The sequence below is a fragment of the Mandrillus leucophaeus genome, unplaced genomic scaffold (genome assembly GCF_000951045.1).
Source record: "Mandrillus leucophaeus isolate KB7577 unplaced genomic scaffold, Mleu.le_1.0 Scaffold187, whole genome shotgun sequence".
Taxonomy (NCBI): Eukaryota; Metazoa; Chordata; class Mammalia; order Primates; family Cercopithecidae; genus Mandrillus; species Mandrillus leucophaeus.
The window spans coordinates 3,812,399-3,840,308 of NW_012101887.1; the positions used below are offsets into that span (position 1 = coordinate 3,812,399).

Below are 27,910 nucleotides of genomic sequence, written 5' to 3' on the forward strand. Positions count from 1 at the left end.
GATGTATTTTATATGACATAAGTTTCCAGTTTTAATCACTGAAGTTTATTTTTCGTTTATATTGTGATGGTAAGTTAATTCTATCTTCAGAGAACCTCTAATGGAAATTTATTCTTTAGCAAGATTGCTCTATGTTTTTCACAATTCTTTGAGTTTTAAATATTTGTCTTTTATCAAGAAAACTCAGATTAGACACATTTTTGGGTGAGGGGTGTTTTGTATATAAATTTGGTTAGCAAAAATTAATAAAAATATATTTAAAGTTATTTTCGTGCTTAGAGGATTGTTTGGTTGTGTTTTAATGCATTTAATAGTTCACTTCTCTATATAGAATACATATGTTCACACAATAATATATGTACAAACTAATAGCAATACCAAAGCTTATATAATTTCTGAACATACATTTTAGAAGAAGTTGTTCTGTTCTTTTATTTTTATAAGGTATACATTCCCTTACATCGGGATGGAACTGATGGCCAGGCTACTGTCTACTGGAGCTTGAAGCCCTCTGGCTTTAATTCAAAAGCAGTGACCCCAGATGATATAGGTCCCTTTAATGGCTCTGTTTTGTTTTTATCTGGGCAAAGTGACACAACAATCAACATTACTGTCAAAGGTGATGACATACCGGAAATGAATGAAACTGTAACACTTTCTCTAGACAGGTAAGAACAAAACAACCAAATGTTTAGTAACATTTATGTTTGAGTTCTCTTCAATAACTTTGATTTTTGTTTTACTCTTTTTTTCTATATAAAGTAAAAAAGAAAAATCAAGTAAATAGTGTTATACTGGCCTTCAGACTGTTCTGTTATTTGTTGATGGCTTCTGGTTAGACTATGAGTATAATTATATGTTTCAGTGAATTTTTACCCTGCTATTCATTGTGAAGAAGCACTGCAGAGAGAATTTATGGAAGGTATCAGATAAATATGAAACATAGCTAATATGTTGTTATATTAAAAAAAAGGCACAAATCTAAATCTAAAACGTTAGGTTAAGCAAACAGTTCTGCTGGCTTTATGTTCAACAGAAGAGAGGACTAGAGCTTGTGAGTAAAAAGAAAGCATTAATCTTCATATAATAAAATTCTCTTTTTTACATGGATCTTAAACATTAATTTTATGATTATTTTCCAGAGAATCAAAAATTGCACAAAATTAAGAGATCCTCTTCAGTAATAATTAATAAGAATCGATTTAGCTTTTCTCAGTGGGTAATTTATATTAAGAAAATTTCACAGTCTCTCAAAGAGTTTTTTTTTCAGTAGTTCAGAAAATCCTTTCTAAATATATACAATACTGTGTTTAATGACCTCATAATTTTAAAAAATTAGGATCAGTCTTATCCCTGACACAAGTCTCTTTATATGAAACTTGATTCATATTAGAGAAGGTTACTGTGACTTTTGGAGGGTTTTGTGCAATTCATGTTTAGAAACAATAAAATTCACAGATAAATTCAAGGGACATTTTGTGTTACATTATTCAAGACTAAAGTAGTAAAAATTATTTTATATAATCCCTGGATGTCTCTATATCAGTATCTTATATATTTCTCTTTGTAGGTGTTTTGTCTAAACACATTTTTAAAAATCTGATGAGTAACTGATTTTTATTTTTATGTGAAAGAAAAGTATAGAATGTAGGCAACAAATTATTGAATGTCCACTGTTCCTTTTGCTTTCTTTCAAAACCACATTGTGTTTACTTCCTTTCTTACATAAAGAGTAAAACAAAACAACAACCAAAATACCAAGCAAACAAAAAAACCAAAAAGCAAAAACCAATTTACAACACACACACACACAGAGTCTAGATGACTTATGGTTTTAATGTATGTTTCAGACCTTTTCTTAAGAAAAGGTGTTTGATACGATAAAAAAAATCAGTAAAATATAATGCAGTGTAAATTGGAAATTTAAAAAAAAATTTTTTTTCCTTAAGTAAGGTGTAAGCATTCAGTGGACAATCTTGAAAACAACTAAAGAAACAGAAACAGTGATGATAAACCAATGCTGTAGGAATCCATACAAACTTTGTTAGCTTAGTTGACAGTTTCTACTCTCAACTAAATGTTTAAAGAATGATTTCGATTATCCATCTGCAAATTGATAGTGACTATTCTTTATATTATTTCAAACTATTCATTTTTAAATCTTAGGTAACATTTGAAATTAAGTATAATTTTTAAGGGTTTATTTTGTTCTTCTTTTTCTTTCTCCTGTGGGTAAAAATAGTACATAAGGAAGTACAAATCATGAGGTAGAAAATTTCAGAAATTATTGGGTCTTTTCAAATAGAGGAAGTTAGTTCATACATATATTAAAATGTTTTAATTTGATTAATAATTGGTGCATACTTGTATTATCTCATTTGTGTGTGAACAAGAATGAGCAAATTACATTTGAATGTTCAAGGACATTTAGTTAAATAAAATCTAGATACCATATTTTATCAAAAACTCCCTCTTAGTTTTGCAGTTTTAATGAAACTTGAGTGAAAGAATAAATGAATGCTAGCAAGTGTGATTACAATAAATCACAATACAATATTGCAATAAAAATAGTTAACAGTTTATTGTGATAACAGTTTGTAATTTTCTCTCAATGTCAAATCCGAGTTCAGATTCTCTATTTCAACTCAATATAGACAAAAGTTGCCCTGGTACTAAAAAACCTGTGGTGCTTTCAAATACCATGCTGGTTAAAAATATTCTATTTAGTTTTCCTCAGATCACGAACAATTTCATTATGCCAGTTTATTTCAGGAAAATTTTGGTATATGTGGTATATAACCCTATATTTATAAATGGTGCATTTGATTTTGAAAATGAAGCTATAGGGCTCTACATTTGACATGTGCTTTCAAGGCTGTTTGAAAATGGAATACACTGCAGATTTGGAAAAGTGTTTTGGTTTCCCGATAAAAGTTGTATTTAAGTAATATTTGACGTAATTAAAAGATATAATGATATGGCTTCTTTAGTATATTGCTGTGCAAGTGATATAGGTATAGATTTCTCTAGTTACACAGTTTTGTTTTTTCTAACTCAAAGAATAACTGGCTTTAGATCTGAGAGGTTTTTATATTTTAAAAACCTAATTAAAGCTACTAAGTAATTATAAGCAGGGCTGAAAGAAATTTGTTCAGCTGCTGCGGTTTGTGAGCCTGTACAGTGCTTGGCAGGCACAAGCGCCTTGGAGGAGGCCTGGAAAGGAATGTTTTGAATGGGTCTTGACAAGCTTGCTGGCCATGGGGTCATCTTCCATAAGTGGGAACTGCTGAAGCTCTTGCTAGCATTTGTCAATAGCGAAGAATCCAGGGTGCAGAGTTCCCATAAAACCAGCATTACTAGCTCTTGGGAAAAAAAGGAAACCTTTCTTTAGCTTTATTTTTCCCTTGCCATTCTAAGTTTCTCGCAGTATTAGTGAGATTTTGGCAAATGGTGCCCTGCCTCCTGTTTTCCCCCTCCCACACTTCTTTCTGTGTTGACAGGGTAGAAACTGAAAGGTTTGTCGTGTATTTTGGGTAAGTGTACAAAATAATACCTTGTTTTTGGTGATTCAGTATTTTGTTTTGCAAGTGATTGTTTTTGGACAAGGCTGCTGTTCTGCATGATTACAGGTCTTGGGAAATTTTGCCTGTCCACCTGGCTGTGCATGCTTTGTGTGCAGTTTCATTTTCTAATGATAAGGGGAGCTTACACAAAGGTGTTTATTTATTTTTGGTCCTAAGAGTTTTGCACTGTGAATGCACTTAAAATATTTTGAAATTTGAGAATTAGTGTAATGACATTAAGAAGAACTTAAACTTTTTAAATTTCCTTGTAGGTACACATAACGTCAAGAACAATTATTGTGCTGTACTTCTGAAATTTTTACCCAACATATTTTATGAATCTTGTAGATTGTTTAACAGAGAATTAGCAATCAATTAACTGAACGGTTCCATTGGTTTTCTGAGTGCATCTAAGCAATTTCTTGCTTATATCTCAGAGTCGTATACAGAACTTTTCAGAATTTACATTTCACGTAAGGGTGGCATATTTTAAGAAAGTTTAAAAATAAATTTATTTAATGTTCAGAATGGATTTTTATATTTTGCATTCTGAGCCAGTTTTTTGTTTCCTAGCTTATATGGATATAATAACTTTTAATTAATGAGGATATTGATATAAACGATGGATAAATTTGCTATGAAAATCATAAGACTGTTTTAACAGTATAAAATAACTCTCCTATTATTTAGACTCTCTCTTCTGTGGTCACTAGCATGCTAGATATTATCAGATTTCTAAAAACTAGGGAAGGATGTCAATTCAGATTCTCTGTTAAATAGGAAGTGAGCTTTTCTTCTACATATTTCTACTTATGAATTGTGGTTTCATTGTGATTTGTGGTCTGAGCATGAATATATTTTTGGTTCAATAGGATGTGACATTTGGCAAGGTTTAGAGCAGCTTGCAGGATTGATAATTCTTAAGAGCCTGCTGGCTTTTTAACTCTCAGAATCTTGCAGTCCAAGTCCCTTTGATCATTCTAATTATGCTCTGAATGTTAAAACCAGAAATTTAAAAAGCATATTGTTTTAATATGTTCTTTTGGAGATACATAGGAATTGGTATAACATGTCATGCATCTCAGATCTATTCTATTCTTTTTTTCTTATATTCCCTACATTTTCTTTTATACTAAAAGAAAAAAAGCACAGGTTGAAAATTAAGGAGAATAGAAGACAGTTGAAGCCACAACATATTCCTAAGATGTAATTACAATTGTGTTTATTTTTTATCAACGTGGCTTGCTGTAGTCCATTTAGTTATCCAGCTATTATGTGCTCTATTCAGTTAGTATGATCTTATGTAATGAGTTTTAAAAATAAATTCAAGTGTATGTAAAATTGAAACATAATTTTGTTTTAAGATATCTTCTAACTACGTGTTACAAATTAAATTTGTCTAAAACTGGAATCGAATCTGCAAATTTTGATACTTTATTTAAATAAAATATATTGATGACATTTAGTTACAGTATTCTTGGTGTACATATGTAGTGTTTGCTTTTTATCAAATAAAAAAGCTGTAATGAATTCAGAAATAGAAGTTCTTTCATAACTGTTAGGAGTCAAACTGTTTTGATCTTAAATGATTTCAACACACGTAAATTCACTTAAGGTCTAATTCCTCATAGCCTTCCTTTTCTTAATCCTGAAGAGTTGCAAATATTGCCTTAAAAGCCTGCAAAATTCAGAAGTAAAACTGGAAGTAGCAGGTGCTATTTTTCCCTCTGACTTCTCTAGGGTTAACGTGGAAAACCAAGTGCTGAAATCTGGATATACTAGCTGTGACCTAATTATTTTGGAAAATGATGACCCTGGGGGAGTTTTTGAATTTTCTCCTGCTTCCAGAGGACCCTATGTTATAAAAGTAAGTATGAAAAAAAATTTCCATTTATTCTGTGCTCACAACTTTAGAAGAATGATCTCAAAGGGTTTGAACTTTTGCGGATTTTTTTTTCAAGGAAGGAGAATCTGTAGAGCTCCACATCATCCGATCGAGGGGGTCTCTTGTTAAGCAGTTTCTACACTATCGAGTAGAGCCAAGAGATAGTAATGAATTCTATGGAAACACGGGAGTACTAGAATTTAAACCTGGAGAAAGGGAGATAGTGATCACCTTGCTAGCAAGATTGGATGGGATACCAGAGGTATGGGATTTTATTTTTTCTTTGTGTTTCTCTGTAAGATTGATAGTATTTGGTATATTATGAATATAAGTATTTTGAACATTGGCAAAGAGACAAGAAAGAGGTGGGCAAGAAAAGATTGAGAAGTACATAGATTTGGAAAATTTTTAACAAAAGATTAAAAAATGAAGACTCATTCAAATTAGAATGGTGTATTTTTGCCCCACATAAAGAAATAACAAACAGTCTTAGACTTTCAGTGTGTGATCAGTTTTCATCTCCTTTTAGCTTTATTCATGTTAAGGCTTCCTTTAGGTAATATGTATTGACTGAACTTTTAATGATGTGGTTTTAAACTGAAGAAATTTTGCTATAGCATTACTTTGTTGAAAAAAAGAAATTCGAGTTTCATATTAATGGAACCAGGTATAGTTCCGTTATGCTTACTCAGCAATACATGTGTAACTCTCAAATTAATTTAGTTTTATTCACTTTTGTAAGTTTAAATGACTAGATCATCGGTGATGACATCCACTTTTCTTACCATTTTAGAGTAGTATCATTGTTTCTCTTTTTCTCTTTTTGGACAATGTATACGTATTTCTGGTGTCTCTCTTAATTGATAGGAGAATGTTAATTTTAAAAGAAATAATATCACCTCTTTTGTCCTTTCAGTGAGTTATATGCTTCTGAAAATTTGAGTATATTAATAATCTTGAATATTTATGTTTTTTAATTTGTTGTGAAAATGTCAGCTTTATAATTTCCATACTTTGACACATTCATTTTAGTTGGATGAACACTACTGGGTGGTCCTCAGCAGCCACGGAGACCGGGAAAGCAAGTTGGGAAGTGCCACCATTGTCAATATAACGATTCTGAAAAATGATGATCCTCATGGGATTATAGAATTTGTTTCTGATGGTCTAATTGTGATGATAAATGAAAGCAAAGGAGATGATATCTATAGTGGTAATTTATTCTGTGTCTTCTATTGTATTTCTGTTTACTGAAGAAGAAATATAATTTTTTTAGTAACTAGTTATTGACAGTTGCTCACCCTGCCTTAGAAATTATACATAGTGCAGAATATTTTAGAATCATATTTAGGACCACAATTTTTATTTCTTACATAGTATTGTGATGATACTGATGACTTCAGTTATATTTTGATACCATTTAAGCATATGCAGTGCAACTCAAACACTCAAGAATGAGTCCATCCAAATAGGAAGAACCTTAAAACTAAGAAGTATTGCTAGGGAACTATTGAGCTGACAGGAAATTATAAAGTTTATTTTTAGAGCAGTGTCTGTCTGAGTAAGGAAATCGCACTTGAGCATGCAGCTTCCTGTAACTGCTTTTAGCAGATATTTTTACGGGACTTTATGATAGGTGTGTCTAATTCATCATCCTTCTGTTTCCCATTCCGACTGACTTCTAAAATCCCAAACTAGAATAGATTGAGTCCATTTATTTAATTAATTATATAGCTACAGAGGGAGGAACAGGCTAATATATTTTTATATGTACCTTAAAAACTGTGCTAAGCAAATAGTTGGCAGTTACTAAAAAGAGCTGTTGTTTTTATGTTTGTTTATTTAACAAATTTCTTTACTCATCATTTTAAAGTTTCGTATGTGTTCATATATATTATGTATGCTTCCATTTCACAGCTGTTTATGATGTAGTAAGAAATCGAGGCAACTTTGGTGATGTTAGTGTATCATGGCTGGTCAGTCCAGACTTTACACAAGATGTATTTCCTGTACAAGGGACTATTGTCTTTGGAGATCAGGAATTTTCAAAAAGTATTACCATTTACTCCCTTCCAGATGAGGTAAATGTTGCATATAACTTTCTGCCTTACTTGTTGTAGTTGATCAGTAATTATTTTTGATTAAATAATTAAACATGTGATAACGTATTTTGTGATAAAAGTTTGTGATAAAGAACTCAGGTGTGACAGTGTCTGACCATAAGCCAAAAGAGCAGTATTACGTTTTGGTCCCCCTGAAGACATGTTGAACTCTAGAACTGAGAGTGGTCAGTGACACTGCTCATGTATCCAGTATCAGGGCTTCTTAGTTGGAGAGGCGAAGCCCTTGGCTTGTATTTAGTCCCTTTGAAGGCAAGGTCAGCTATCAAGTGTCCTGTGGTGCAGTCTCAGCATCAGGACACGGGGTCGCATGAGTCATGGACCAAACATGGCATTTCTTCTTACTGATAGTAAAGAGAAAGATCGTAGTAACAACAGGGAGTGAACCTTTCCTAGGAGAGTGACACTTAGAACGGATATGGAGACCAGTCCCCTTTCCCTCAGACCCATTCCTCAAGAGACAAAATTCTGACACCTTTCTGTTTTAGGGGGAGGGGAGCACCAGTTCACAGAGATGACGTGAAAAAGAAACAGTGTCCACCTGGGGATCCATGTAGGCTCAGAAATGTGGGGAATCAAATCTTGTTAGGACATGGAGTGAGGCCTTTATGACTCATGCAGGTGAAACTTCAGTGAGGTTTGTAAGAGGCCTTTGTGAGCTGGCTGAGCTTTAGTTACTATGACAAACTGCTCTAAGTGTTCAAAAAGTTATTTTTATGTTTCATCTTAAAAATCAATGTGTTTCCCATTTTCCTGCAGAAATAATATGACCTCTGTGGTATATCTGTTTTTAGCTTATATAAGGCAAAATATCTATATTTCCATTAAATTTCATAGTTAGTCTAAATGAAATGGCTGTTTGTATGAATGCACATTAAAATTATTGTTTGGGGGGTCTGAGTCTTACCTGAATATGTTAGGGGAAGTTCTGCCTCCGAAAAGGAAATGAATAATAGTAGTGTTAATGGTGCTTTTTTTTTAAAAAAAAATACTCAATAATTTAAGAATATATAATGTAATTTATGTGTATAAGTCACCTGACTTAAAATATGTAACATTTTCCAAAGATTCCAGAAGAAATGGAAGAATTTACCGTTCTCTTACTGAATGCCACTGGAGGAGCTAAAGTGGGAAATAGAACAACTGCAACTCTGAGAATTAGAAGAAATGATGACCCCATTTATTTTGCAGGTGGTATTGCTATCTTATTTGAATGAGTTCACATATTTATTAAACAGTATATATATATACACACACACACACACATATATATGCACATGCATACATACATTTATATACATATATTTAGCAATTTTTTTTCATTGAACATTTTCAATAAAGCACAACTGATGCTTGTTTAAAGATGATTTTGTAATTCATTCGAGTTACATTGTTATTTAATTTGAAGTTTTAACTAATACTTCAAAACTTTTTGAAGCAAAAAAAAATAAGTACTGTTTTGTTATCTTTTTCCCCATTTCAAATTTCTAGGTATTTTTTTTCTTTTGTGCAGAAAAGAACACTTCTCCATGTGATTTCTTCAAATAACACAGTCTAGCTGGTTCAGGGCTAGATTATGTATTAGAAGGACCTGAGTATTGTGCCTAGTGGATAGCCATGTACTATAATAACTAAACTAATATTTAAGGGAAATATTAATTAAAATTTCTTCATTTCGCCACTTTAACGCTTTCTTTAGAACTGTCTTTGGCCACCTGAGGCATCTTTTGGTTTTGTTTATGAAATGGTTGATGTGTAACTCTTTCTTGAATCCTTTTTGTCAGCTATATATGGATTAATTTACCCAATGCAGGAATTTTGTAGCCTTTTGTATTTTATTGATTTGTATTATTTCTGTCTTTTTTTTTTTTTTTTTTGAGATGGAGTATCGCTCTGTCATCAGGCTGGAGTGCAGTGGTGTGATCTCGGCTCACTGCACCTTCTGCCTCCTGGGTTCGAGTGATTCTCCTGCCTCAGCTTCCTGAGTAGCTGGGACTACAGGCTGGCACCACCACTCCCAGCTAATTTTTGTATTTTTAGTAGAGACAGGTTTTCACCATGTTGGCCAGGAGGTCTTGGTCTCTTGACCTCGTGATCTGCCTGCCTCGGCCTCCCAAAGTTCTGGGATTACAGGCGTGAGCCACTGCGCCCAGCCTGATTTGTATTCTTAACCTTCAGTTAATGTGTACTTAATGAATTAACCTTATGTTCAGCCTTCTGGTAACTGCTGCTACAAATATAAAACATAAGCTCTCTGGGCCTGTTCTCAAGGAAGTTACATCCTCAACTTGGAAATAAGGTTTATGAAATAGTAGGCAGAGGATTTGAAATAGCATACAATTTGCTGACAAATTCGATGTTGAAGATAATGGATTTTGTAGGACTTAAGGCAAGAGGACGGCCATTGACTGTTGAAGTAATCAGAGGGGACTCGTGTCAGAGTTGGGAACAGAGCTAATTATTTTGGCAAAGACACAGTAGAAGGTGTCTCTCTTGGAGGGCAGGGAGAAGCACAATGTGATCTGAAAATATGTGGTGGAATCAGAAAAGCTCACGTATTTTCTTTGTCGATATTTCAGAACCTCGTGTAGTGAGGGTTCAGGAAGGTGAGACTGCCAACTTTACAGTTCTCAGAAATGGATCTGTTGATGTGACTTGCACGGTCCAGTACGCTACCATGGATGGGAAGGCTACTGCACGAGAGAGAGATTTCATTCCTGTTGAAAAAGGAGAAATGCTCATTTTTGAGGTTGGAAGTAGAGAGCAGAGCATATCCATATTTGTTAATGAAGATGGTATCCCAGAAATGGATGAATCCTTTTATATAATCCTCTTTAATTCAACAGGTAAGTAAATTATACTTTTTTGTGTGGCATATCTGTCTCAGTGCTTTAATAAGATGAAATTAAGCACTACAGTCCAATAATGAGGACAAGTAGGGCCTAACTGTATTTGTACAGTTCAAGAGCAAAATTATTTCATTGCTTTCTTGAGAAATGGGGTGAAGAATATATGTGTTGAACCTTTATGTATTTCATATACTTTATGACATCCTTTTTAACATTTTCTTTACAATATGGCACAAATAGAAAATTCTGATATATAAGTAAGTGAATTCTTACAGCTAAAAGTAACAGGCCTTGGGAATATGGCTTTTCTAGGTATTGCCTAGTCACCCAGCGACTTAAGGGATAGGTATCCTGTAGCAGTTTCCTTGGAGCAGGGTGCTGGCATACTTGGTTGGGAAGCTTAATTCTGTAGGCAGCTAACCTCAACTGTTTGATAATTCTCTGGAGCCATGGCCAAAATGAATGACAATCTGCAAGGGAAAAAGATGTGTTCGTCCTTCTTCTCCATACTATAAATGAAACAGGATGTTTTCACCCTACTCTTTGGGATTTGAGAATGTTTTGGCTCTACTTTCTGTAAATTGGAAAGGCCTATGGCTTCTCTTGATATTTATTTTATTCTTTTAACAGTACAAGGAGTTTTTTTTTCCTTGAACCTTTTGAGAGTAAGCTAAAGACATGATGCGCTATCACCCTAAATACATTAGTGTGTGTTCTCCCATAGAGATGCCCTCATGAGCTCTAACGTTTGCATCGGGTCGCCATGATGCCCTATCAAGCTAAATACGTGTGTTCTCCCACAGAGATGCCCTCATGAGCTCTAACGTTTGCATCGGGGCTCCGTGATGCCCTATCTGCCACCCCTAGTGTAATGCCAACGTTGTGTTCCACCTTGTGCCTTTTGGACTGAAAGACTGAGGAAGAGAAAGAGATCTCTTAATTATTGTTTTAGCTGTGTCTTTCATTCTCCCCATCTTCTTGACTTTCTTCACTGCTGTCTCTCTTTCTATTCCCCTTTCTCTTTTTCTCCTTTTGTCTTTTTCTGTCTCTCATTTTTCACATAGCTTAACTAAGAAAACACAAAAGTTAAAACTAAAAACTATTATCCTGTGAGGAAAATTTGACTTTGTAGAATAAACCCACAAGGGCAGTTTCACAATTGCAAAAACCATCGTCAGCTCTTACGTAGACGGAAAACATTTGGTGAATCTGATCGTTGTTCTAAAATTTAAATGAAAGGAGTTGCTACAGATAAAAATAATTTTAGTGAAGTAAAAGTGGAAAACAAAGTTTTACTGTGAAATACAGAAAAGCGATGAAGGAATGACATTATTATTAGTAGTAGTATTTTTTAATGGAGTCTCGCTCTGTCATCAGGCTGGAGTGCAGTGGTGCAATCTTGGCTCACTGCAGCCTTCGCCTCCCAGGTTCAAGTGATTCTCCTGCGTCAGCCTCCTGAGTAGCTGGGACTACAGGCACACACCACTATGCCAAGCTAATTTTTAAATTTTTAGTAGAGACGGGTTTTCATCATGTTAGCCAGGATAGTCTTGATCTCTTGACCCTGTGATCCACCCGCCTCAGCCTCACAAAGTGCTGGGATTACAGGTGTGAAAAATGATATTATCTTAATAGAATTTATTTACTCTAGAAATAAGTTCTTGATGATGTATATTAACTTAATATGATTCTGGTAAACATTTTTGTCTCAAAAATATCACTGTGGTTAAACTATCATTAGGAAAAAAACACCAATATGGTTAAATAGTAAATGAATCAAAACATCCTTAACCTTTTGTAAAGAGTAGGGGAATTGACTTTTTTTTTTCTTTTGAGATGAAGTCTCACTCTGTTGCCCAGGCTGGAGTGCAGTGGTGTGATCTCAGCTCACTGCAACCCCTGCCTCCTAGGTTCAAGCGATTCTCCTGCCTCAGCCTCGTCAGTAGCTGGGACTACAGGCTGGCACCACCATACCCAGCTAATGTTTGTATTTTTAGTAGAGATGGGATTTCGTCATGTTGGCCAGGCTAGTCTAGAATTCCTGACCTCAAGCAATCTGCCTGCCTGGGCCCCCCAAGGATGCTGGGATTATAGGCGTGAGCCACTGTGGCTGGCTAGAAATTGACGCTTGAAAAAGAGGTTTAGTTTATTTTGTGAACTATGTCATTGGGAAAAAATATATATTAACATTTGATTTTGAGAGAAAGAGGGAGGGAGAACACAAGGTGTGATTGGGTTGCTGGCCTGAGGTATGTGTGCTACTTCATACTGCTGCTGCATTTGTCTTTAATATTTTTCCAGAAATGATGGCATTTGAGAATCCAATTACTTTAGTTAAGAAGGCTCAGATGACAAAAATCCCTAGAACTTGTGATTTTTAAATACATCCTTTCTTAGCTCTTTCCTCCTTTTCTTTCCTCCTTTATGATGTTGAAACATCAAGGACTGGTGGGACCCATGATGGGACACTGTAGAGGCAGCATTTCTGACATGACCTAGTGCTGGCAGTGGCTGCTTATCCTGATACTTATCATTTAGAGCATGTGCTCTGATATTGGGTCAAAGGATATGGCCATCCTTCAAGGCCTTGTTAAATATTGCCAGTTCATCTTGCAGAGAAACAGAGTGAATTTTCAGCACCACTAGGACATGTTGCATTACAAATGCACATGATAATAGAACCCTGCCAAAATTAGGTTTTATTATTTTTTATTCATTTTTGTTAGATTTTATTATATGCTCTTTATTTATTGTCAGCATTTTCTACACAATGATTTGCCATTTTTATGTCTTTTTTCCATTGAATTATCAAGTGAAGTTGAGTACAGTTGTATATTTGTGTAATTTTTTTTGATGAGCTGATTTGCTATATATAATTTGTTTCTGTAATTTTAGCTGTAGGTGTTGTTGTATATGTCTATTTTTGAAAGTGTTAGTTGCATCAGTTCAGCAATAAATACATTCTGTACAACAGTTACTGAGCATCTATTTTTCTAGGGCATGGAATTGAATAAGAATCATTAGTCCAAGGAGCTTATAGTAAAATTGTGTGTATGACTGTGTGTGTGTGTGTGTCCCAATATAGTATGATCATTGTTATGATAGATTGACAAAGAGCAAAGTGCCATGGGAGCACTCTGGAGAGGCACTTAGCTTAACCTGGGGATTCAAGGAAGAATTCCTGGAAGAGTTGTTGCTTGAGCTGGGTTCTCAGGAATGATAAGTTAGGTGAGTGAAGATGAGAAGGACTTTTGCTCCCCTGTGCAACAGCTGGAGTAAAGGTGAAGAGATAGACACCACAGGGAAGTGATGAGAAGAGACCTAATGTGTAGGCAGTAACAGTGCCAATATGCTGTGCAAAGAACTGGAGTAGAAAAGAATCAAGCCCAGACCATGGAGACTGCTTTGTTCTATGTACAACCAGATCAAACTTTGCTGCCTGAAGGCAGAGATGTAAAGAGAAACGCTCAAGCCAGTGGTTCCAGTGAACACAGACAGTAGTATTTTATGTTATCAGGTAATCCTTTGTTATTTTAATGAAATAAAATAATCCACCTAAGAAATTTGAAAATAGAAGAAATTATGTTTTTGATTTCTAATTAAGCTATTGAAGCTATATTCCTTTTGTGAAGAAAAGTGTGTTTTTCAATAAAATAGTTGACTTTTAACTAAAAAACAAAATGGAAACTATTTCATCTTGAAATTAGACATTTCTCTCTCTTTGTATGTATGTTTGTACATATGTGTGTATACGTAAACGTCTTTGGAAATATGGAGCAGTATTTTGCATTTATTGTATGACCTTCAGTGAGGAAATTCTCGCTGAAAATTTCAACTTAATTGTAAAATTTCTTAATTTAAAAACATAAATTTAATAACAAGTTAGCTACTTCTTTGTTATTTTGTCGTTTCCACTTTTAGGTGATACAGTAGTATATCAATATGGGGTAGCTACAGTAATTATTGAAGCTAATGATGACCCAAACGGCATTTTTTCTCTGGAGCCCATAGACAAAGCAGTGGAAGAAGGAAAGACTAATGCATTTTGGTAAGCATATTTAGATAAGGCAAGTTTAAAATTGGATGAAATAAAACCATTAAGTATGTGAAATTCTGAAATATTCCTTCAAAATTTAAAAATTGGTTAAGAATTGAGTAATTTCAAAGTTGGCAGTCTGAATGAGTTGTAAACTTTTTTTATGCTGTTGCCGGTTATCTTAAAAAAAAATAACTTCAGCTGGTAAGCAGAAGTTATTCTCCCCACCCGCCTAATTCAAACTTCAATCCTTTTTGAGACTGAGAAACTTGAATTATTGAACATCTTCAGGAACTCTTCTCTCAGATGATATGTGAGTACCCCCACCCTGTACTTTGCTTTTGGAAAACTTTTTCCAACTGTCATTTAGTATTTTTTGATGGAGCTTAGAATTTATCTTTCAGTTTGGATTTTGAAGACAAGACTTTTAAGACTGGTTCTCTTTATTAAAGTTCTACCTCATTCTTCTCTTCCCATGAAATTCTTCATAGCTTGCCTCATAGAACCAGCTGGTTGGTTTATTTAAAGATGATAGATAGTAAAAATATGTTTCCTTGATAACACAGGAAGCTCTCATTAGAGTAAGATTCCCTACTTAAAAATTTTCTTTAATTTATTTTGTAGGATTTTGAGGCACCGAGGATGCTTTGGTAGTGTTTCTGTATCTTGGCAGCTCTTTCAGAATGATTCTGCTTTGCAGCCTGGACAGGAGTTCTATGAAACTTCAGGAACTGTTAACTTCATGGATGCAGAAGAAGCAAAACCAATCATTCTCCATGCTTTTCCAGATAAAATTCCTGAATTCAATGAATTTTATATTCTAAAACTTGTAAACATTTCAGGTACTGTGTTTTTCTGTGTCTTATTTTATTTCCATGTCTTATTTATACTAAATTTTATATTTTATACTTAGATAATTAGAGCCATATACAAAATGCAATTGGTTTAGTATTTGTGTCATGACTATCTGATTTTAAATGTTAAAATACCCTTCTTGATTCAAGTGTTATTCTTAACATTCACTTTTTTGATATCTTAGTTTGGTTCAGTTTTAGGGATGGAGGCCTACATCCATCCTCAAACTTGCAAATAGACTTTCTCCACACCAACTATACTGTCTCCAACAAGATATTAGTGGAAGGTGGGAGGTAAGGATTCATGATAGCTTAAAGCTTGGTTTTGTGTCATAATTTAAACAATCAATTTTCGCATCACTTTTGGTTTTAAGCACAGAATTAAACCTTTCTAATTCATGTACTCTTTTCAGGCTTGACTGATTATCAATAAAATTATGCTGAACCAATATTATTTTATATCCTGCCCCTAAAATGTGGTGAAAGCCACATGGTGACACTACTATTCATTGATAATCAGTAAATTATTTAACCAGAAGTTTGCTAAGCAAATTCTTTTTTCTTTATACTAGAAAGTACTTGAAATTCTAGTTTCTTACTCATAAATTTTCTTATTACAGGTGGATCCCCAGGTCCTGGGGGCCAACTAGCAGAAACCAACCTCCAGGTGACAGTAATGATTCCATTCAATGATGATCCTTTTGGGGTTTTCATCTTGGATCCAGAGTGTTTAGAGAGAGAAGTGGCAGAAGATGTCCTGTCTGAAGATGATATGTCTTATATTACCAACTTCACCATTTTGAGGCAACAGGGTGTATTTGGTGATGTACGACTGGGCTGGGAAATACTGTCCAGTGAGTTCCCTGCTGGTTTGCCACCAATGATAGATTTTTTACTGGTTGGAATTTTCCCCACCACTGTGCATTTACAACAGCACATGCGGCGTCACCATAGTGGAACGGATGCTTTGTACTTCACCGGACTAGAGGGTTCATTTGGAACTGTTAATCCAAAATATCATCCCTTCAGGAATAATACAATTGCCAACTTTACATTCTCAGCTTGGGTAATGCCCAATGCCAATACGAATGGATTCATTATAGCGAAGGATGATGGTAATGGAAGCATCTACTATGGCGTAAAAATTCAAAGTAATGAATCCCATGTGACACTTTCCCTTCATTATAAAACCCTGGGTTCCAATGCTACATACATTGCCAAGGCAACAGTCATGAAATATTTAGAAGAAAGTATGTGGCTTCATCTACTAATTATCCTGGATGATGGCATAATCGAATTCTACCTGGATGGAAATGCAATGCCCAGGGGAATCAAGAGTCTGAAAGGAGAAGCCATTACTGATGGTGAGGGTTATCATTACAACTAGGACACTGAAATTTGAAGTTTGCAAAATTTTTCATTAAAATTTAGATTTTTTAAAAAATGCTAACATGTGTTTGAAAACTCTACTTATGCATTGGTTTAATTTATTTAATCAAAACTGTGTGCCTACCAAGATCATGATCAATTCTGTCCTGAGTGTTAGAGAAATGAATCAGAGTTTTGCACTTGAAGAACCTGGAATAGGCACTAGCAGAGAGATGTGTGATATATCATGATACCTTGTAGGAAGAAAGAAAAAAATATGAAAGACGAACATTTGTCCTTCTGTGGGTAGTAGGAGAGATGGGAAGTGGTATTCCTGGCAGAGGAATGAGCAAACGAATAGAAATGTGAAACGGCATGCTGTACCTGGGGAACTGCTGCTAATTCAGTGTTGCTGGAGGTAGAGGGTGGTGGATGTGAAAAGAAAGCAGGAGAGAAAAATCACAGTGAAAAGTGATTATGGATTTATACTATCAGGAGGTAACTTTGTGAATTCTGTGGAGTGCTTTGAAGAGATAATCTTTGTTGTCTTTAAACTAGATCATATGCTGATTCCTGAAGAAGCACATTTGTGTGTGTGTGCACACAAATACTGGTTATCCGCATTATGGTCACCATTTCCTCTCAGCCCCTCCATCCTATGATTTCGTTCCTTTTTATATTTAGTGGAAGATAGAGTAGAGCTTATATGACTATAGCTTAATAGAGTATTTTTCTCTGAACCTCTTACATTAGTTATTTGGTTTTTTTGTTTGTTTTTTTTTTTTTTTTGTTGTTGTTTTTTCTCCCAGAGTGGGGGAAAAAGATAGGCAATGGAAACATGCACATATCTACCAATTTCAATCCCATGGATTTTGCTTACAAGCACTTTGTGGTATTATCTACTTTTTGGCTGTGTGAATACCTGCAAGTATCTGTTAGCTTTGATTCTTTTGGTGATGGTACTGGTGGTGGAATGAGAATGAAAACGATTGGGGAAGTGGGAGCTGGTATTTTTTCCTCTGGCTTACTGCAAAGGAACTTGTTATTTTTGTAATTTGCAACTTGGAAAGATAATTTTTAAAGTATATATAAAGTTATTGAACTGTAGTGTACTTTATATTATAAAAAATATAAAAGTATGCATATTGTAAGTGTACAGATAAATGAAATTTTTAAAACTTAAATTAATCAGTTTCAGCACTCATGTAATCAGCCTCCAGACCAAGAAGCAGAGCATTCCAGAAGCCCCCATTGACTCTTCTCCAGTTGCTAACTCACCATCCTTCCTACTGACTATTGGCATTTTTAAGAGCTTAAGATTCGCTCTTCCTGTTTTTAAATTTACATAAATAGAGCTGAACAATATATACACTTGAATGTCCGGCTTCTTTTGCTCAGTATTGTTTGTGAAGTTCATCCATATTTTTGCCGGTTGTAGATATTCATGCTCATTACCATATAGAATTCTCTTACGTTACTGTAACACAATTTGTTTATTAGTGCTACTTTTAATTTCTGTTTGGGTTGTTTTCAGTTCTGTCTATTACATATAGTACTTCTGTGGATACTCTTATACATGTTTTTTGATGAACATATGCCTGCCATATGCATTTCTGTTGAGCACATTCCTGGGGATGGAATTGCTGAATGAGAGTGTGTGCAAATATTCGGTTTTAGTAGATAATGCCTATCCATTTTCCGAAATAGTCGAACCTAATTATACTCTTACCTCTAGTGTATGAGAGTTCCACTTCATTAATGCTTAGCTTCTTCCATCTTTACTTTTGGTTTGTAGTGGTATCCCACAGTATCAAAAAAGTATATTTTTAAAAAAATAATTCTGTGTTCAATATAGAAAGATTGTAAAGTACACATATACAACAAAAATAGAAATCATTTACAATAAAAATAATTTACAATCATTACAAGAATCATTTACTGTCATTCAGAGATAGCCACTATAAACATTAAACATACTGTTAACATGTTCATATACACACACTATATACATATTTCACAATTTTTCTTCTTTATTGTCAAAACAATACAGGTATATTCCATGAAATTTGAGAAGTACAGAATAGCATTAAGATGCAGAGTGAAAGCTACCATATTCCTTCCATGAACCACTGTAACATACTGGCATTTTTATAACTTTTATTTTCAATGATTTAGCATTGTAACTTTAGTAGTTAACACTACAAGTAGAGAAATAATGATCACGTTTGTTCCAGAGAATTAGTCACAGAAGCAAAGTGCTTAGAATCCTCAAGTTTGTATAGTGTTTTACATTTATAAGGCATTTTCCATACATTACCTAATTTGTACTTCATAATAATTCAATATATTAAATAGAGGTCAGAGTCAGTAAATAAATTTGCTAGCATCACACAGGCAAGTAATAGAGGAACCAAGACCTGAAAATAAGCCTTTAACTCCTAGGTCAATATTCCTTTTAATATGTCATAGAAACAAAACCAAAGGAGAAGTGATCATTTCTATATCCTTGACTCCAGATAGTATCCTAACAGTGAGAACCATGATGTGGTTTTGTCAGAATCAGGGGAACTTGAATCATTTTAGTTGCCAGATAATTCAGTAGAAGAGACAACATCGTAGGATTTCCCATCCAAACTGGAGCTCCAGTGAACACGTGTTTTTGGTTTGCTGGGCAGGAAGGTGTTCTCTGTAGTCGGTATGGGAGCAGTCATGACAGTAACATGCCAGATACTTGTGACTACCCTGAAAGCCATCTAGGTGGAGATTTGTGAACAGCCTCCATTGAGGTTATTGACAAGAAATATTGTTTGTACTTTTTTTCCAGAATCTCTGCCAATATCTCATCTTACCTAAAGATCTTACATAAATATCTTAGTTGAGTTATTAGAGTACAAACAAGTAAAGAAAGGAGAACTAGTGGAAACATGAAAAGGGTAGTTATTGAGATATAGTGACACAGTTGGGCTGCATGTTATTATTATTTTAAAAAGTCCCCAAGACTTACATACGATGTTTCTGAGAAGAAATATTTCTATTTCTACATCTATTCTATTAGTTGTTTGGATAGAGAGATGTATTTGTCCTGTAGAAATACTTTTTATGAATTCTCACAACTTTTAACTCAATGAGTGTCTTAACATATCAAGCCTTGAAGTTCTTAAATAATAGTATAATACTGAAGTTTAAAAATTGTGATGAGGCTAGGTGTAGTGGCCCTTGCCTGTAATCGCACCTCAAGCGATCCTCCCATCTAAGCACTTTGGGAGGATTGCTTGAGGCCAGGAGTGTGAGACCAGCCTGGACAACATAGCAAGACCCTGTCTCTTAAAAAAAAAAAAAAGAAATTAAAAAATTAGCCAGGCATGGCAGTGGACTCCTGTAGTAACGTCCTTGCTACTTGTTAGTCTGAGGTGGTTGGATTGCTTGAGCCCAGGAGTTTGAGGTCACAGTGAGCTATTACCATGCCATTGCACTCTAGCCTGGGTAAAAGAGCAAGATCTTGTCTCTGAAGTAAATAAATAAATAACTTAATTAATTAATTAAAATTGTGATGAAATTAAGTCCATTTTTAAATGTGCAAGAGTAAATTTAAAAATATAGAATAAATTTATATCTAAATACACACATGCACATACATGTATACATGTGTATGTATGTGTGTGTATGTATATGTTCAGATACTTTTTTCTAGAAATGTTGACAGACTGGTATAAGTTACCTTTAAGGATATGATCTAATTTGAAGATAGCTACCAATTCTTTTAGTACAAAATATCATAAATCCTAGTGATTATGGATTCGTTTTTAAAAATCATAATAGAAGATAATATCCAATTTATTGTATACTAGTTACGAAAAAGTTTTATTTATCCAAGAATATCTTTCAGTAAAATTGGCTTACTTTCTGAATCACAGTTATAATTTAGGACAGGACACTTAAAGGTATTGTAGCATTTACACTTGTCTCTAATTTCAGGTCCTGGAATACTGAGAATTGGAGCAGGGATAAATGGCAATGACAGATTTACAGGTCTGATGCAGGATGTGAGGTCCTATGAGCAGAAACTGACACTTGAAGAAATTTATGAACTTCATGCCATGCCCGCAAAAAGTGATTTACACCCCGTTTCTGGATATCTGGAGTTCAGACAGGGAGAAACTAACAAATCATTCATTATTTCTGCGAGAGATGACAATGATGAGGAAGGAGAAGAATTATTCATTCTTAAACTAGTCTCTGTATATGGAGGAGCTTGTATTTCTGAAGAAAATACTACTGCAAGATTAATAATACAAAAAAGTGACAATGCAAATGGCTTGTTTGGTTTCACAGGAGCTTGTATACCAGAGGTAAGTAGTGAGCTTGGAGAATTTTGGAGTTAAAAAATTCATTGTAGGTGAATTTGTTTGGGACTCGGCTTTCTTTCGTTTGGTAAGATTGATTGCGCATCTACTCCAAGTCCAGAAGTATGCTAGGCCAGTGATTGCAAATATAAATTACAAAATTCTTACTCTTAGGAGTTCACCCTTTAAATCAACTTAATGAGCCAATAGAAGTAGTAAGTTAGCAAATGAAACTTTAGCAATTCGCCTTAAAGTGAATGCTCTTCAAAGAATGCATGTTTATATTCCACCTATTTATTTTTTGGCTACTGTTTTGGTTGCCATTTAAGTGAGTGAATGAAATAATATATGTTGAAAGCTTGTATGAATAATTGTATTTGCAACTTTATTAAAATATGATTTTTTGAGGTTTTATTTTTTTACACGTGAAATGTACTTGAGTAGTCAGTTACAACTTTCTTCCGTGTTGGGTGTAAATGCCTTTCTTATCAACCATCTTGGCCAGCTTAATTCATTAGGCTGTCTTACTGTCCTTATCAGTTCTTTCCATGTTTTCAAAGATTCGTAATCATCTTGGTTTCCTGTTCAGTAATGTGAGAACTCATGAAACTACTTCCCAGGTGTTGTGTGTGACAGCAACAGCTTGGTGGCCATGAAAGGATGCCAAAGAACAAGAGTCTTTCTTTTTGCAGTTGATTCTAATTGGTTTAGAAGGGTGTATAAGTAAATTGAAATGATTTTTAAAAAATGGATGAGTAGAGTTTGAAAAAAAAATCTAGGTCATAGGCTCATTCTAGCTTAAACTGGGATGCCTGCCTCTCTGGAGTGTCTTTCTTGCCACTTGAGCCCTTTGGTTTAGTGACAGTCGTAAGAGATCTTAAAAAAGGGTGATTTTTTTTTTTTTTACATCAGAAATAGAATATCCTAGACTAGCAATAGCAAATGTCATACAAATCTACAACTTGAAAAAGAAAGCTGTTTACATATAGTGGATAATACCTTTAAATAAGTATTCAGCTATCAGAGAATTTTCACATATTGCATTTTATGCACCTTTCTGATAATCCATAATATAGGTGCAATATTAACCAGTGTAATAGTGATATTAACCAGTGTGATTATTTTGTATAATGTGTGTCAACATTTTGAAGATCTGTATAACCAGTAACTAATATTTTTTAAGTAATCAATACATATTGTTGCAAATCATGCCTGAGTAAAAGACTGTTTCCAAGTACAAGGTAGACCAGTGGATTTTAAAGTACTAGAGTATGTTTCCAGGTTGCAACTAAATGCTAAGAAACTGCCACTTGTCAAATTTTGTATTTTGGTATAATATCAAGGAAAAATACCCATAATTATCTGAAAAGACTAGTAAAATCCTCTTCCTTTTCCTGTTACACACATGTATATATAAGGCTGGATTTTCTTTATACCCTTTAACCAGAGTAAAAGATAGAAACAGACAGGCTGGGCGCGGTGGCTCACGTCTGTAATCCCAGCACTTTGGGAGGGTGAGGAGGATGGATCACGAGGTCAGGAGATTGAGACCATCCTGGCTAACACTGTAGTTCTTTCCCATAAAATATGTTGTTTATGTGAGCATAACTTATTATTGCTGTCTTAAAATGAGTTATCAATCAATATTTAAATTTTTTAGTTTTTCATTTGTAATATGGAAAATATCAGCAGATTTTAATGACATCAACAAAAAACTCTCTGGGATTCTCAGTAGTTCTGATGTGTACAGGAGTCCTGAAACTAAAACATTTGAGAACTGCTGGTTTACTCTGTGCTTGTAACTATCTTCAGAGTTTAAATTTTATGATCACTTGCCTCATTTTTAGAAATAAAGACTACAGCCACTTCCACAGATTCTTCTCTATTATGTTGTTGCAATGACATTGACAATTTAACTTTAAAAAAAATTCCTTCAAAATTTCTGAATGCAGTAGAGACCTGTAAAGACTCTGGGCTGGGCACGGTGACTCACGCCTGTAATTCCAGCATTTTGAGAGACTGAGGTGGGAGGATCTCTTGAGCCTAGGAGTTTGAGAACAGCCTAGGCAACATAGTGAGACACCCTTGTCTATTTTAAATTGAAATAAAAATTTTAAAAATTTAAAATAGGCCTTCTGAGTTATGTTATGCTTTTACCTTTTCTGTAGATTAATATGACATAAAGTAATATTAAGGTTAAAATGGTAGCAAAGTGAAATCTTAAATAGTGGAAATATGTAGACTATGGCATAGCTTGCTATTTGGCACATTGGAAGAGAAGGTAATTATTCTGTGAATTGTTTTCTACCAACCAGGTACACTATGTCCTGGCAAAGAGCAGGTGGTTAATAAACTATAATTAAAAGAATGAATAAAACCTGTGAAGCCGTTTAGAGTCCTGGTGAGGCATGCCAGATAGTGCTTTGGATTCCCAGTGGGATCTGTGTTGAACAGAAGATGGATTTTGTTAGTTCTATAGCCTACTAACCACATTCTCATGTTTCTTCCCCATATTTCGTTATTCTGTATACTTCCTATATTATTTTCTCTCTACCATATTTTAACACTGTTTTTACGTGTCTTGCCAAATTGTATACCACATAATTATAAATTAATGAAGTTGCTTTCATAGTGACTCACAGAACTTGCTAGTCTTATTACTTGCATTATATTTTATATTTATGAACTGTGGCTTTCTTTTATATAAAATATATTTTATATTTATAAACTTTGGGAAGATCTTGTGAAAATAAGCATATCATTTCGACTTGGACTGTATTTGTTTTTAAGTGCCTACCATATGCTATGTGAATAGATTCCTTTGGATATAAGTGATATTGGTATAATCCGATATCACCAATCATCACCCATGCATGAAACAAAATTAAAAATTAATTGGATTTGTAGCTTTAATTTTCTATTGCAATAGAGAAGGCCGATTCATGGTTCAGAATACTTTTTCTAAGAAAAGAGATTTCAAAAACTCTTCTTACTGTTTCTGTTTATTATTACTGTTCTGATGATCTGAATATTTGGCAAATTCTTGACTTAAAAGAGGAGACGGTAGTGAGTATTATTGTTTCTAGTGAGATACTGTGTGGGGATAGTTTAATGATTATTATGGATGTTAGGCCCCTTCCTCTAGTGGCCTAAATGTTTGTTTGTATCATAATTCTAAACTCAATCAGATGAATATTTTAATATTAGAAAAAAGGTTTAGATATTTATTTTCTATGTCTTGTGCGTTTCTGTATTAATAATTACATACTGGAGTCCAGTATTTCTAAAAGTGTTGCCCTTGGATGACGTTGTCAGAAATACCTAATGCTTATTACTGGACATCATTCCTGACTCAGGACCCCATTCCTGGATCACAGTCTCTGGCTGGGGGACAGGGGAAATTTAAGCTGAATTAGAAAATCTGTTTAAATAAAAGTTTTCATATATAGAGATACACAAAAACAGAGAAGATAAAGGAATGAGTCCCAGTGTACTAGCTTCAATAATTATCAGCCTTTTGTCAATGTTGTTTAATCATTTTTGGTTAAAGTACTTTGTTTTTCTTGAGACGGAGTCCCTGTCCCCTAGGCTGGAGTACAGTGGCAGGATCTCGGCTCACTGCAAGCTCCGCCTCCCAGATTCATGCCATTCTCCTGCCTCAGCCTCGTGAGTAGCTGGGACTACAGGCGCCCACCACCACGCCTGGCTAATTTTTTGTATTTTTAGTAGAGACGGAGTTTCACTGTGTTAGCCAGGATGGTCTTGGTCTCCTGACCTCGTGACCGCCTGCCTCAGCCTCCCAAAGTGCTGGGATTACAGGTGTGAGCCACCGTGCCTGGCCGGTTAAAGTATTTTTTTTTAAAGCAAACCTCAGGCATTATGTGATTTCTCTGTAAATTCAGAAATATTAAAAGTGAATTTGCACTGAGAATCCTGGTGTTTTTTTTAATAGACCCTTGACATTAGAAAGCTCTTTTATAACTTAAAAAGTTTACTTTATTGAACAAAATATTACTTCATTAAATTTTCTATAAAATGTTGATATATAGCATATAACTGTACATTCTTTTATTAGATATGAATAGTGATTTTGTAAAACTGAAAATATTCAGAAAGCTGTAGGTTTTGATGAAGGTTTTATTAAATAAAAGTATAGTTAGGTAACTTTTCCCTGTAACTTTTGCAAACAAAATCCTCATCTTAGTCCTAAATGCTATCTGGAAATGCTTACTGACTTGATAAAAGTTTAAGTTTGTAAAAGAAACCATCATACGTTTCTTAGTATCTCTTTGGATCTATTTAACTCCTGCCACTTGCTGAAAAGGGAAAAGATTTAATATTTACGTATTAAGATTAATGGTTTATTAATTTAACTCATGAGATGTTATGATCTCCATTTTCAGAAGAGACTGCGAATGCTTGATAAGTGGTAGAATGAGGAAGCTCAGGACTGTTTGACCTTAAAGCCATACTCTTTCCGTCACACATTTGCTCATGTATCATTCTGCTAGCATGAAAATCCTGACGTAGATCCCTAAGTGGAAATTAAATCTGATGTTGTATTGACACATGGGTCTCAAGCTGCATCTTCCTCTTCTGTCCAACATCTTAAGGTTGGAGTGCCCCACCTTCAGGACAGTCAGTTCTGCCATGACATGATGGATGGATTCTTAAAAATCATCACACTTTGCCAGATGCATAATGAGAAACACCGAACTTATGGAAAAGATGGGGTTAGGAAAACACTGCTCAAGAACTTGGTCATTGACACTCAAAAAAAATAGGGACCTGATAAAAATGTGCACACTAAGTATTTAATACTTATAAAACACAATAAATATGACATATTAATTTAAAAACTTTAAGTTTATTTGTAGAAGTGGGCATCAGAAGGAGTGCAGCTTGTGTGTCATTGTGAAATGATAGAATGAGCATTATCTAAAATTGGAGGAAAATTATAACGCTAGATGTGGTTAAGTGTGGCTAGTAACACAGATGTTGAACTGAGTAGCTGGTAGTTGTTGGAGGTATGTGTTTGAGGTTTGTGGCTTGTTTCAGGTGGGCACAATTTTCTGTGTCCATCACGTTTCTTATGGATGAAATAGCACTTACAAGCAAATGCAAGTTGCAGCTGTTTTCAAATTGTTCCTTAATATATTATCAATTGCATTGGAACAATTTCATGATTTCAATATAAGGGTTATAGCAGAATTGAATGTAGTTGGTCCTCTTCTCCTCTCCATCTACACTCCCCCTGTTCTCGCAACTGGTTTTCAAATACCATTTGTATAATTATATATTTATCCACCGATTTTATATGGCTTTAAATATCATTTATATATTGTTAACTTCCAAATTTATGATGTCAAGCTCATCTTTTCTCTAAAATATCAGACCCATTTCTTTAGTTGCAACTTGATGCATTTCTAGTATGTTTATTTCATAGACACTTCAAATTAGACATATTTTAAGCCCTTTGGTTCTTACCCAAAACCTGTGTCTGACCCATACAGTAGGAAAGTCAAGCCCACTTCACAGATGCCTGGGCTTCATATGTTGCTACTTGCTGTAAGTGAGCTGATGCCTCTCTAGTGCTCTAATCAGAGGTGTTTCTTAAGGTCAGAGGGCAGAGCCGTAAACCATCCACTTAGCCATTCATCTTTTGTGATTGGAGAAATGGCCTGAAGTATGAAGCTACATTCAACCCTGAGCAGTGTTCGTGGTGTAGTTGATTGGTCAGGTGCTTGGAAGAATCAAGACTAGAGACAAAGATGTTTGGGGAGGAGTCATGTGAATAGATTGCCAGGAGTCAACACTGAATATGAGGGGGTGTTTCCCAAAAGGTTCTCAACCGTGAAATCAGAGTAAGGCACCATTGCATATCGGCCAGACTCTCCTTTGTCACCACAGTGCCATTAACAGCATGATGGCAGGGATGGAGGTTATGCATAGGTCTGACAGCATGAGCTCCCTCTTACCAAGACTAATGTAGCAAGTGGTGGTTGCTGAATGTCCAAACAGTGAGCAGCAGATACCAAAGCTAAGCACTTCTCAATAAACCATTTACTGGTACATTGATCCCAACCAGACTTTATCACTTCAAAGGAAACAACAATTCATTCTTACTGGAGTTAATACTTTAGCTAATATATTTACTTTAGCCTCCTAATACATCCTAATACAAGCACCATCATCTGAAGGCATAAAGAATGCCAGCTTTAACCACATGGAGACCTGCATCACATGGCCTCAAAAGGACTAATATGAAGGAGGTGTAGCAATGGGTACATAGTTATAGGACTGATTCACTGGCCTCACCATATACCACGTTACCTGAAGTAACTGGCCTCATACAATTGAATGGCCTGCTGAAGACCTAGCCATGGTGCTGGCTTAAGGACAGCTTCTTGGAAGGTTGAAGTATTGTCCTCCAGGATGCAGTATGTGCATTCAATGACTGGTATCTGTTTCTGTGTCCCCAATAACTAGAATACACAGGCTCAGGAAACAGGAGGTAGAAGTGAGACTGACCCCTGTCTCTACTACTTTTAGTGACCTGCTGCCTGAATTTGTTTCCCACTTTAGGCTCCACTGGATTAGAAGTTCTGGCTCTGGCAGTGGGAGTGGGGGAAGAATGTGTCTGCTAGGAGACACCTGAGGGCACCACTGACCTATCACCTGCTTGTTTTGGGCCTCTCATGCCCATGGACCAGCAGGCAAATAAGAGAGTTAGAATGTTGCCCCAGGTGTACTTGATCCTCTTTACCATGAGAACACCTGGGTTGCTGTGCTGCTCAGTGAAACTCAGAGGATTTGGTGGAACGTCTCCTGGTGACTCCACATTCATTGATAACTTTCGACTATTGTCATTTGTAGACAAATCCCAAATCTG

The 27,910-nt window shown here is 35.0% G+C and overlaps 1 protein-coding gene across 1 annotated transcript in view; it reads left to right on the plus strand.

Moving 5' to 3' along the window:
- The window catches only part of ADGRV1 (adhesion G protein-coupled receptor V1), a 596,733-nt gene that overhangs the window by 68,563 nt on the left and 500,260 nt on the right, over positions 1-27,910 (plus strand). The window contains exons 11-21 of the mRNA XM_011978020.1: positions 445-668; positions 5,304-5,430; positions 5,525-5,710; positions 6,481-6,661; positions 7,366-7,529; positions 8,636-8,759; positions 10,148-10,414; positions 14,339-14,465; positions 15,078-15,295; positions 15,928-16,671; positions 20,651-21,024. Of these exons, the coding sequence (XP_011833410.1) occupies positions 445-668; positions 5,304-5,430; positions 5,525-5,710; positions 6,481-6,661; positions 7,366-7,529; positions 8,636-8,759; positions 10,148-10,414; positions 14,339-14,465; positions 15,078-15,295; positions 15,928-16,671; positions 20,651-21,024 (2,736 nt within the window). The remainder of the gene's footprint in view (positions 1-444; positions 669-5,303; positions 5,431-5,524; positions 5,711-6,480; positions 6,662-7,365; positions 7,530-8,635; positions 8,760-10,147; positions 10,415-14,338; positions 14,466-15,077; positions 15,296-15,927; positions 16,672-20,650; positions 21,025-27,910) is intronic.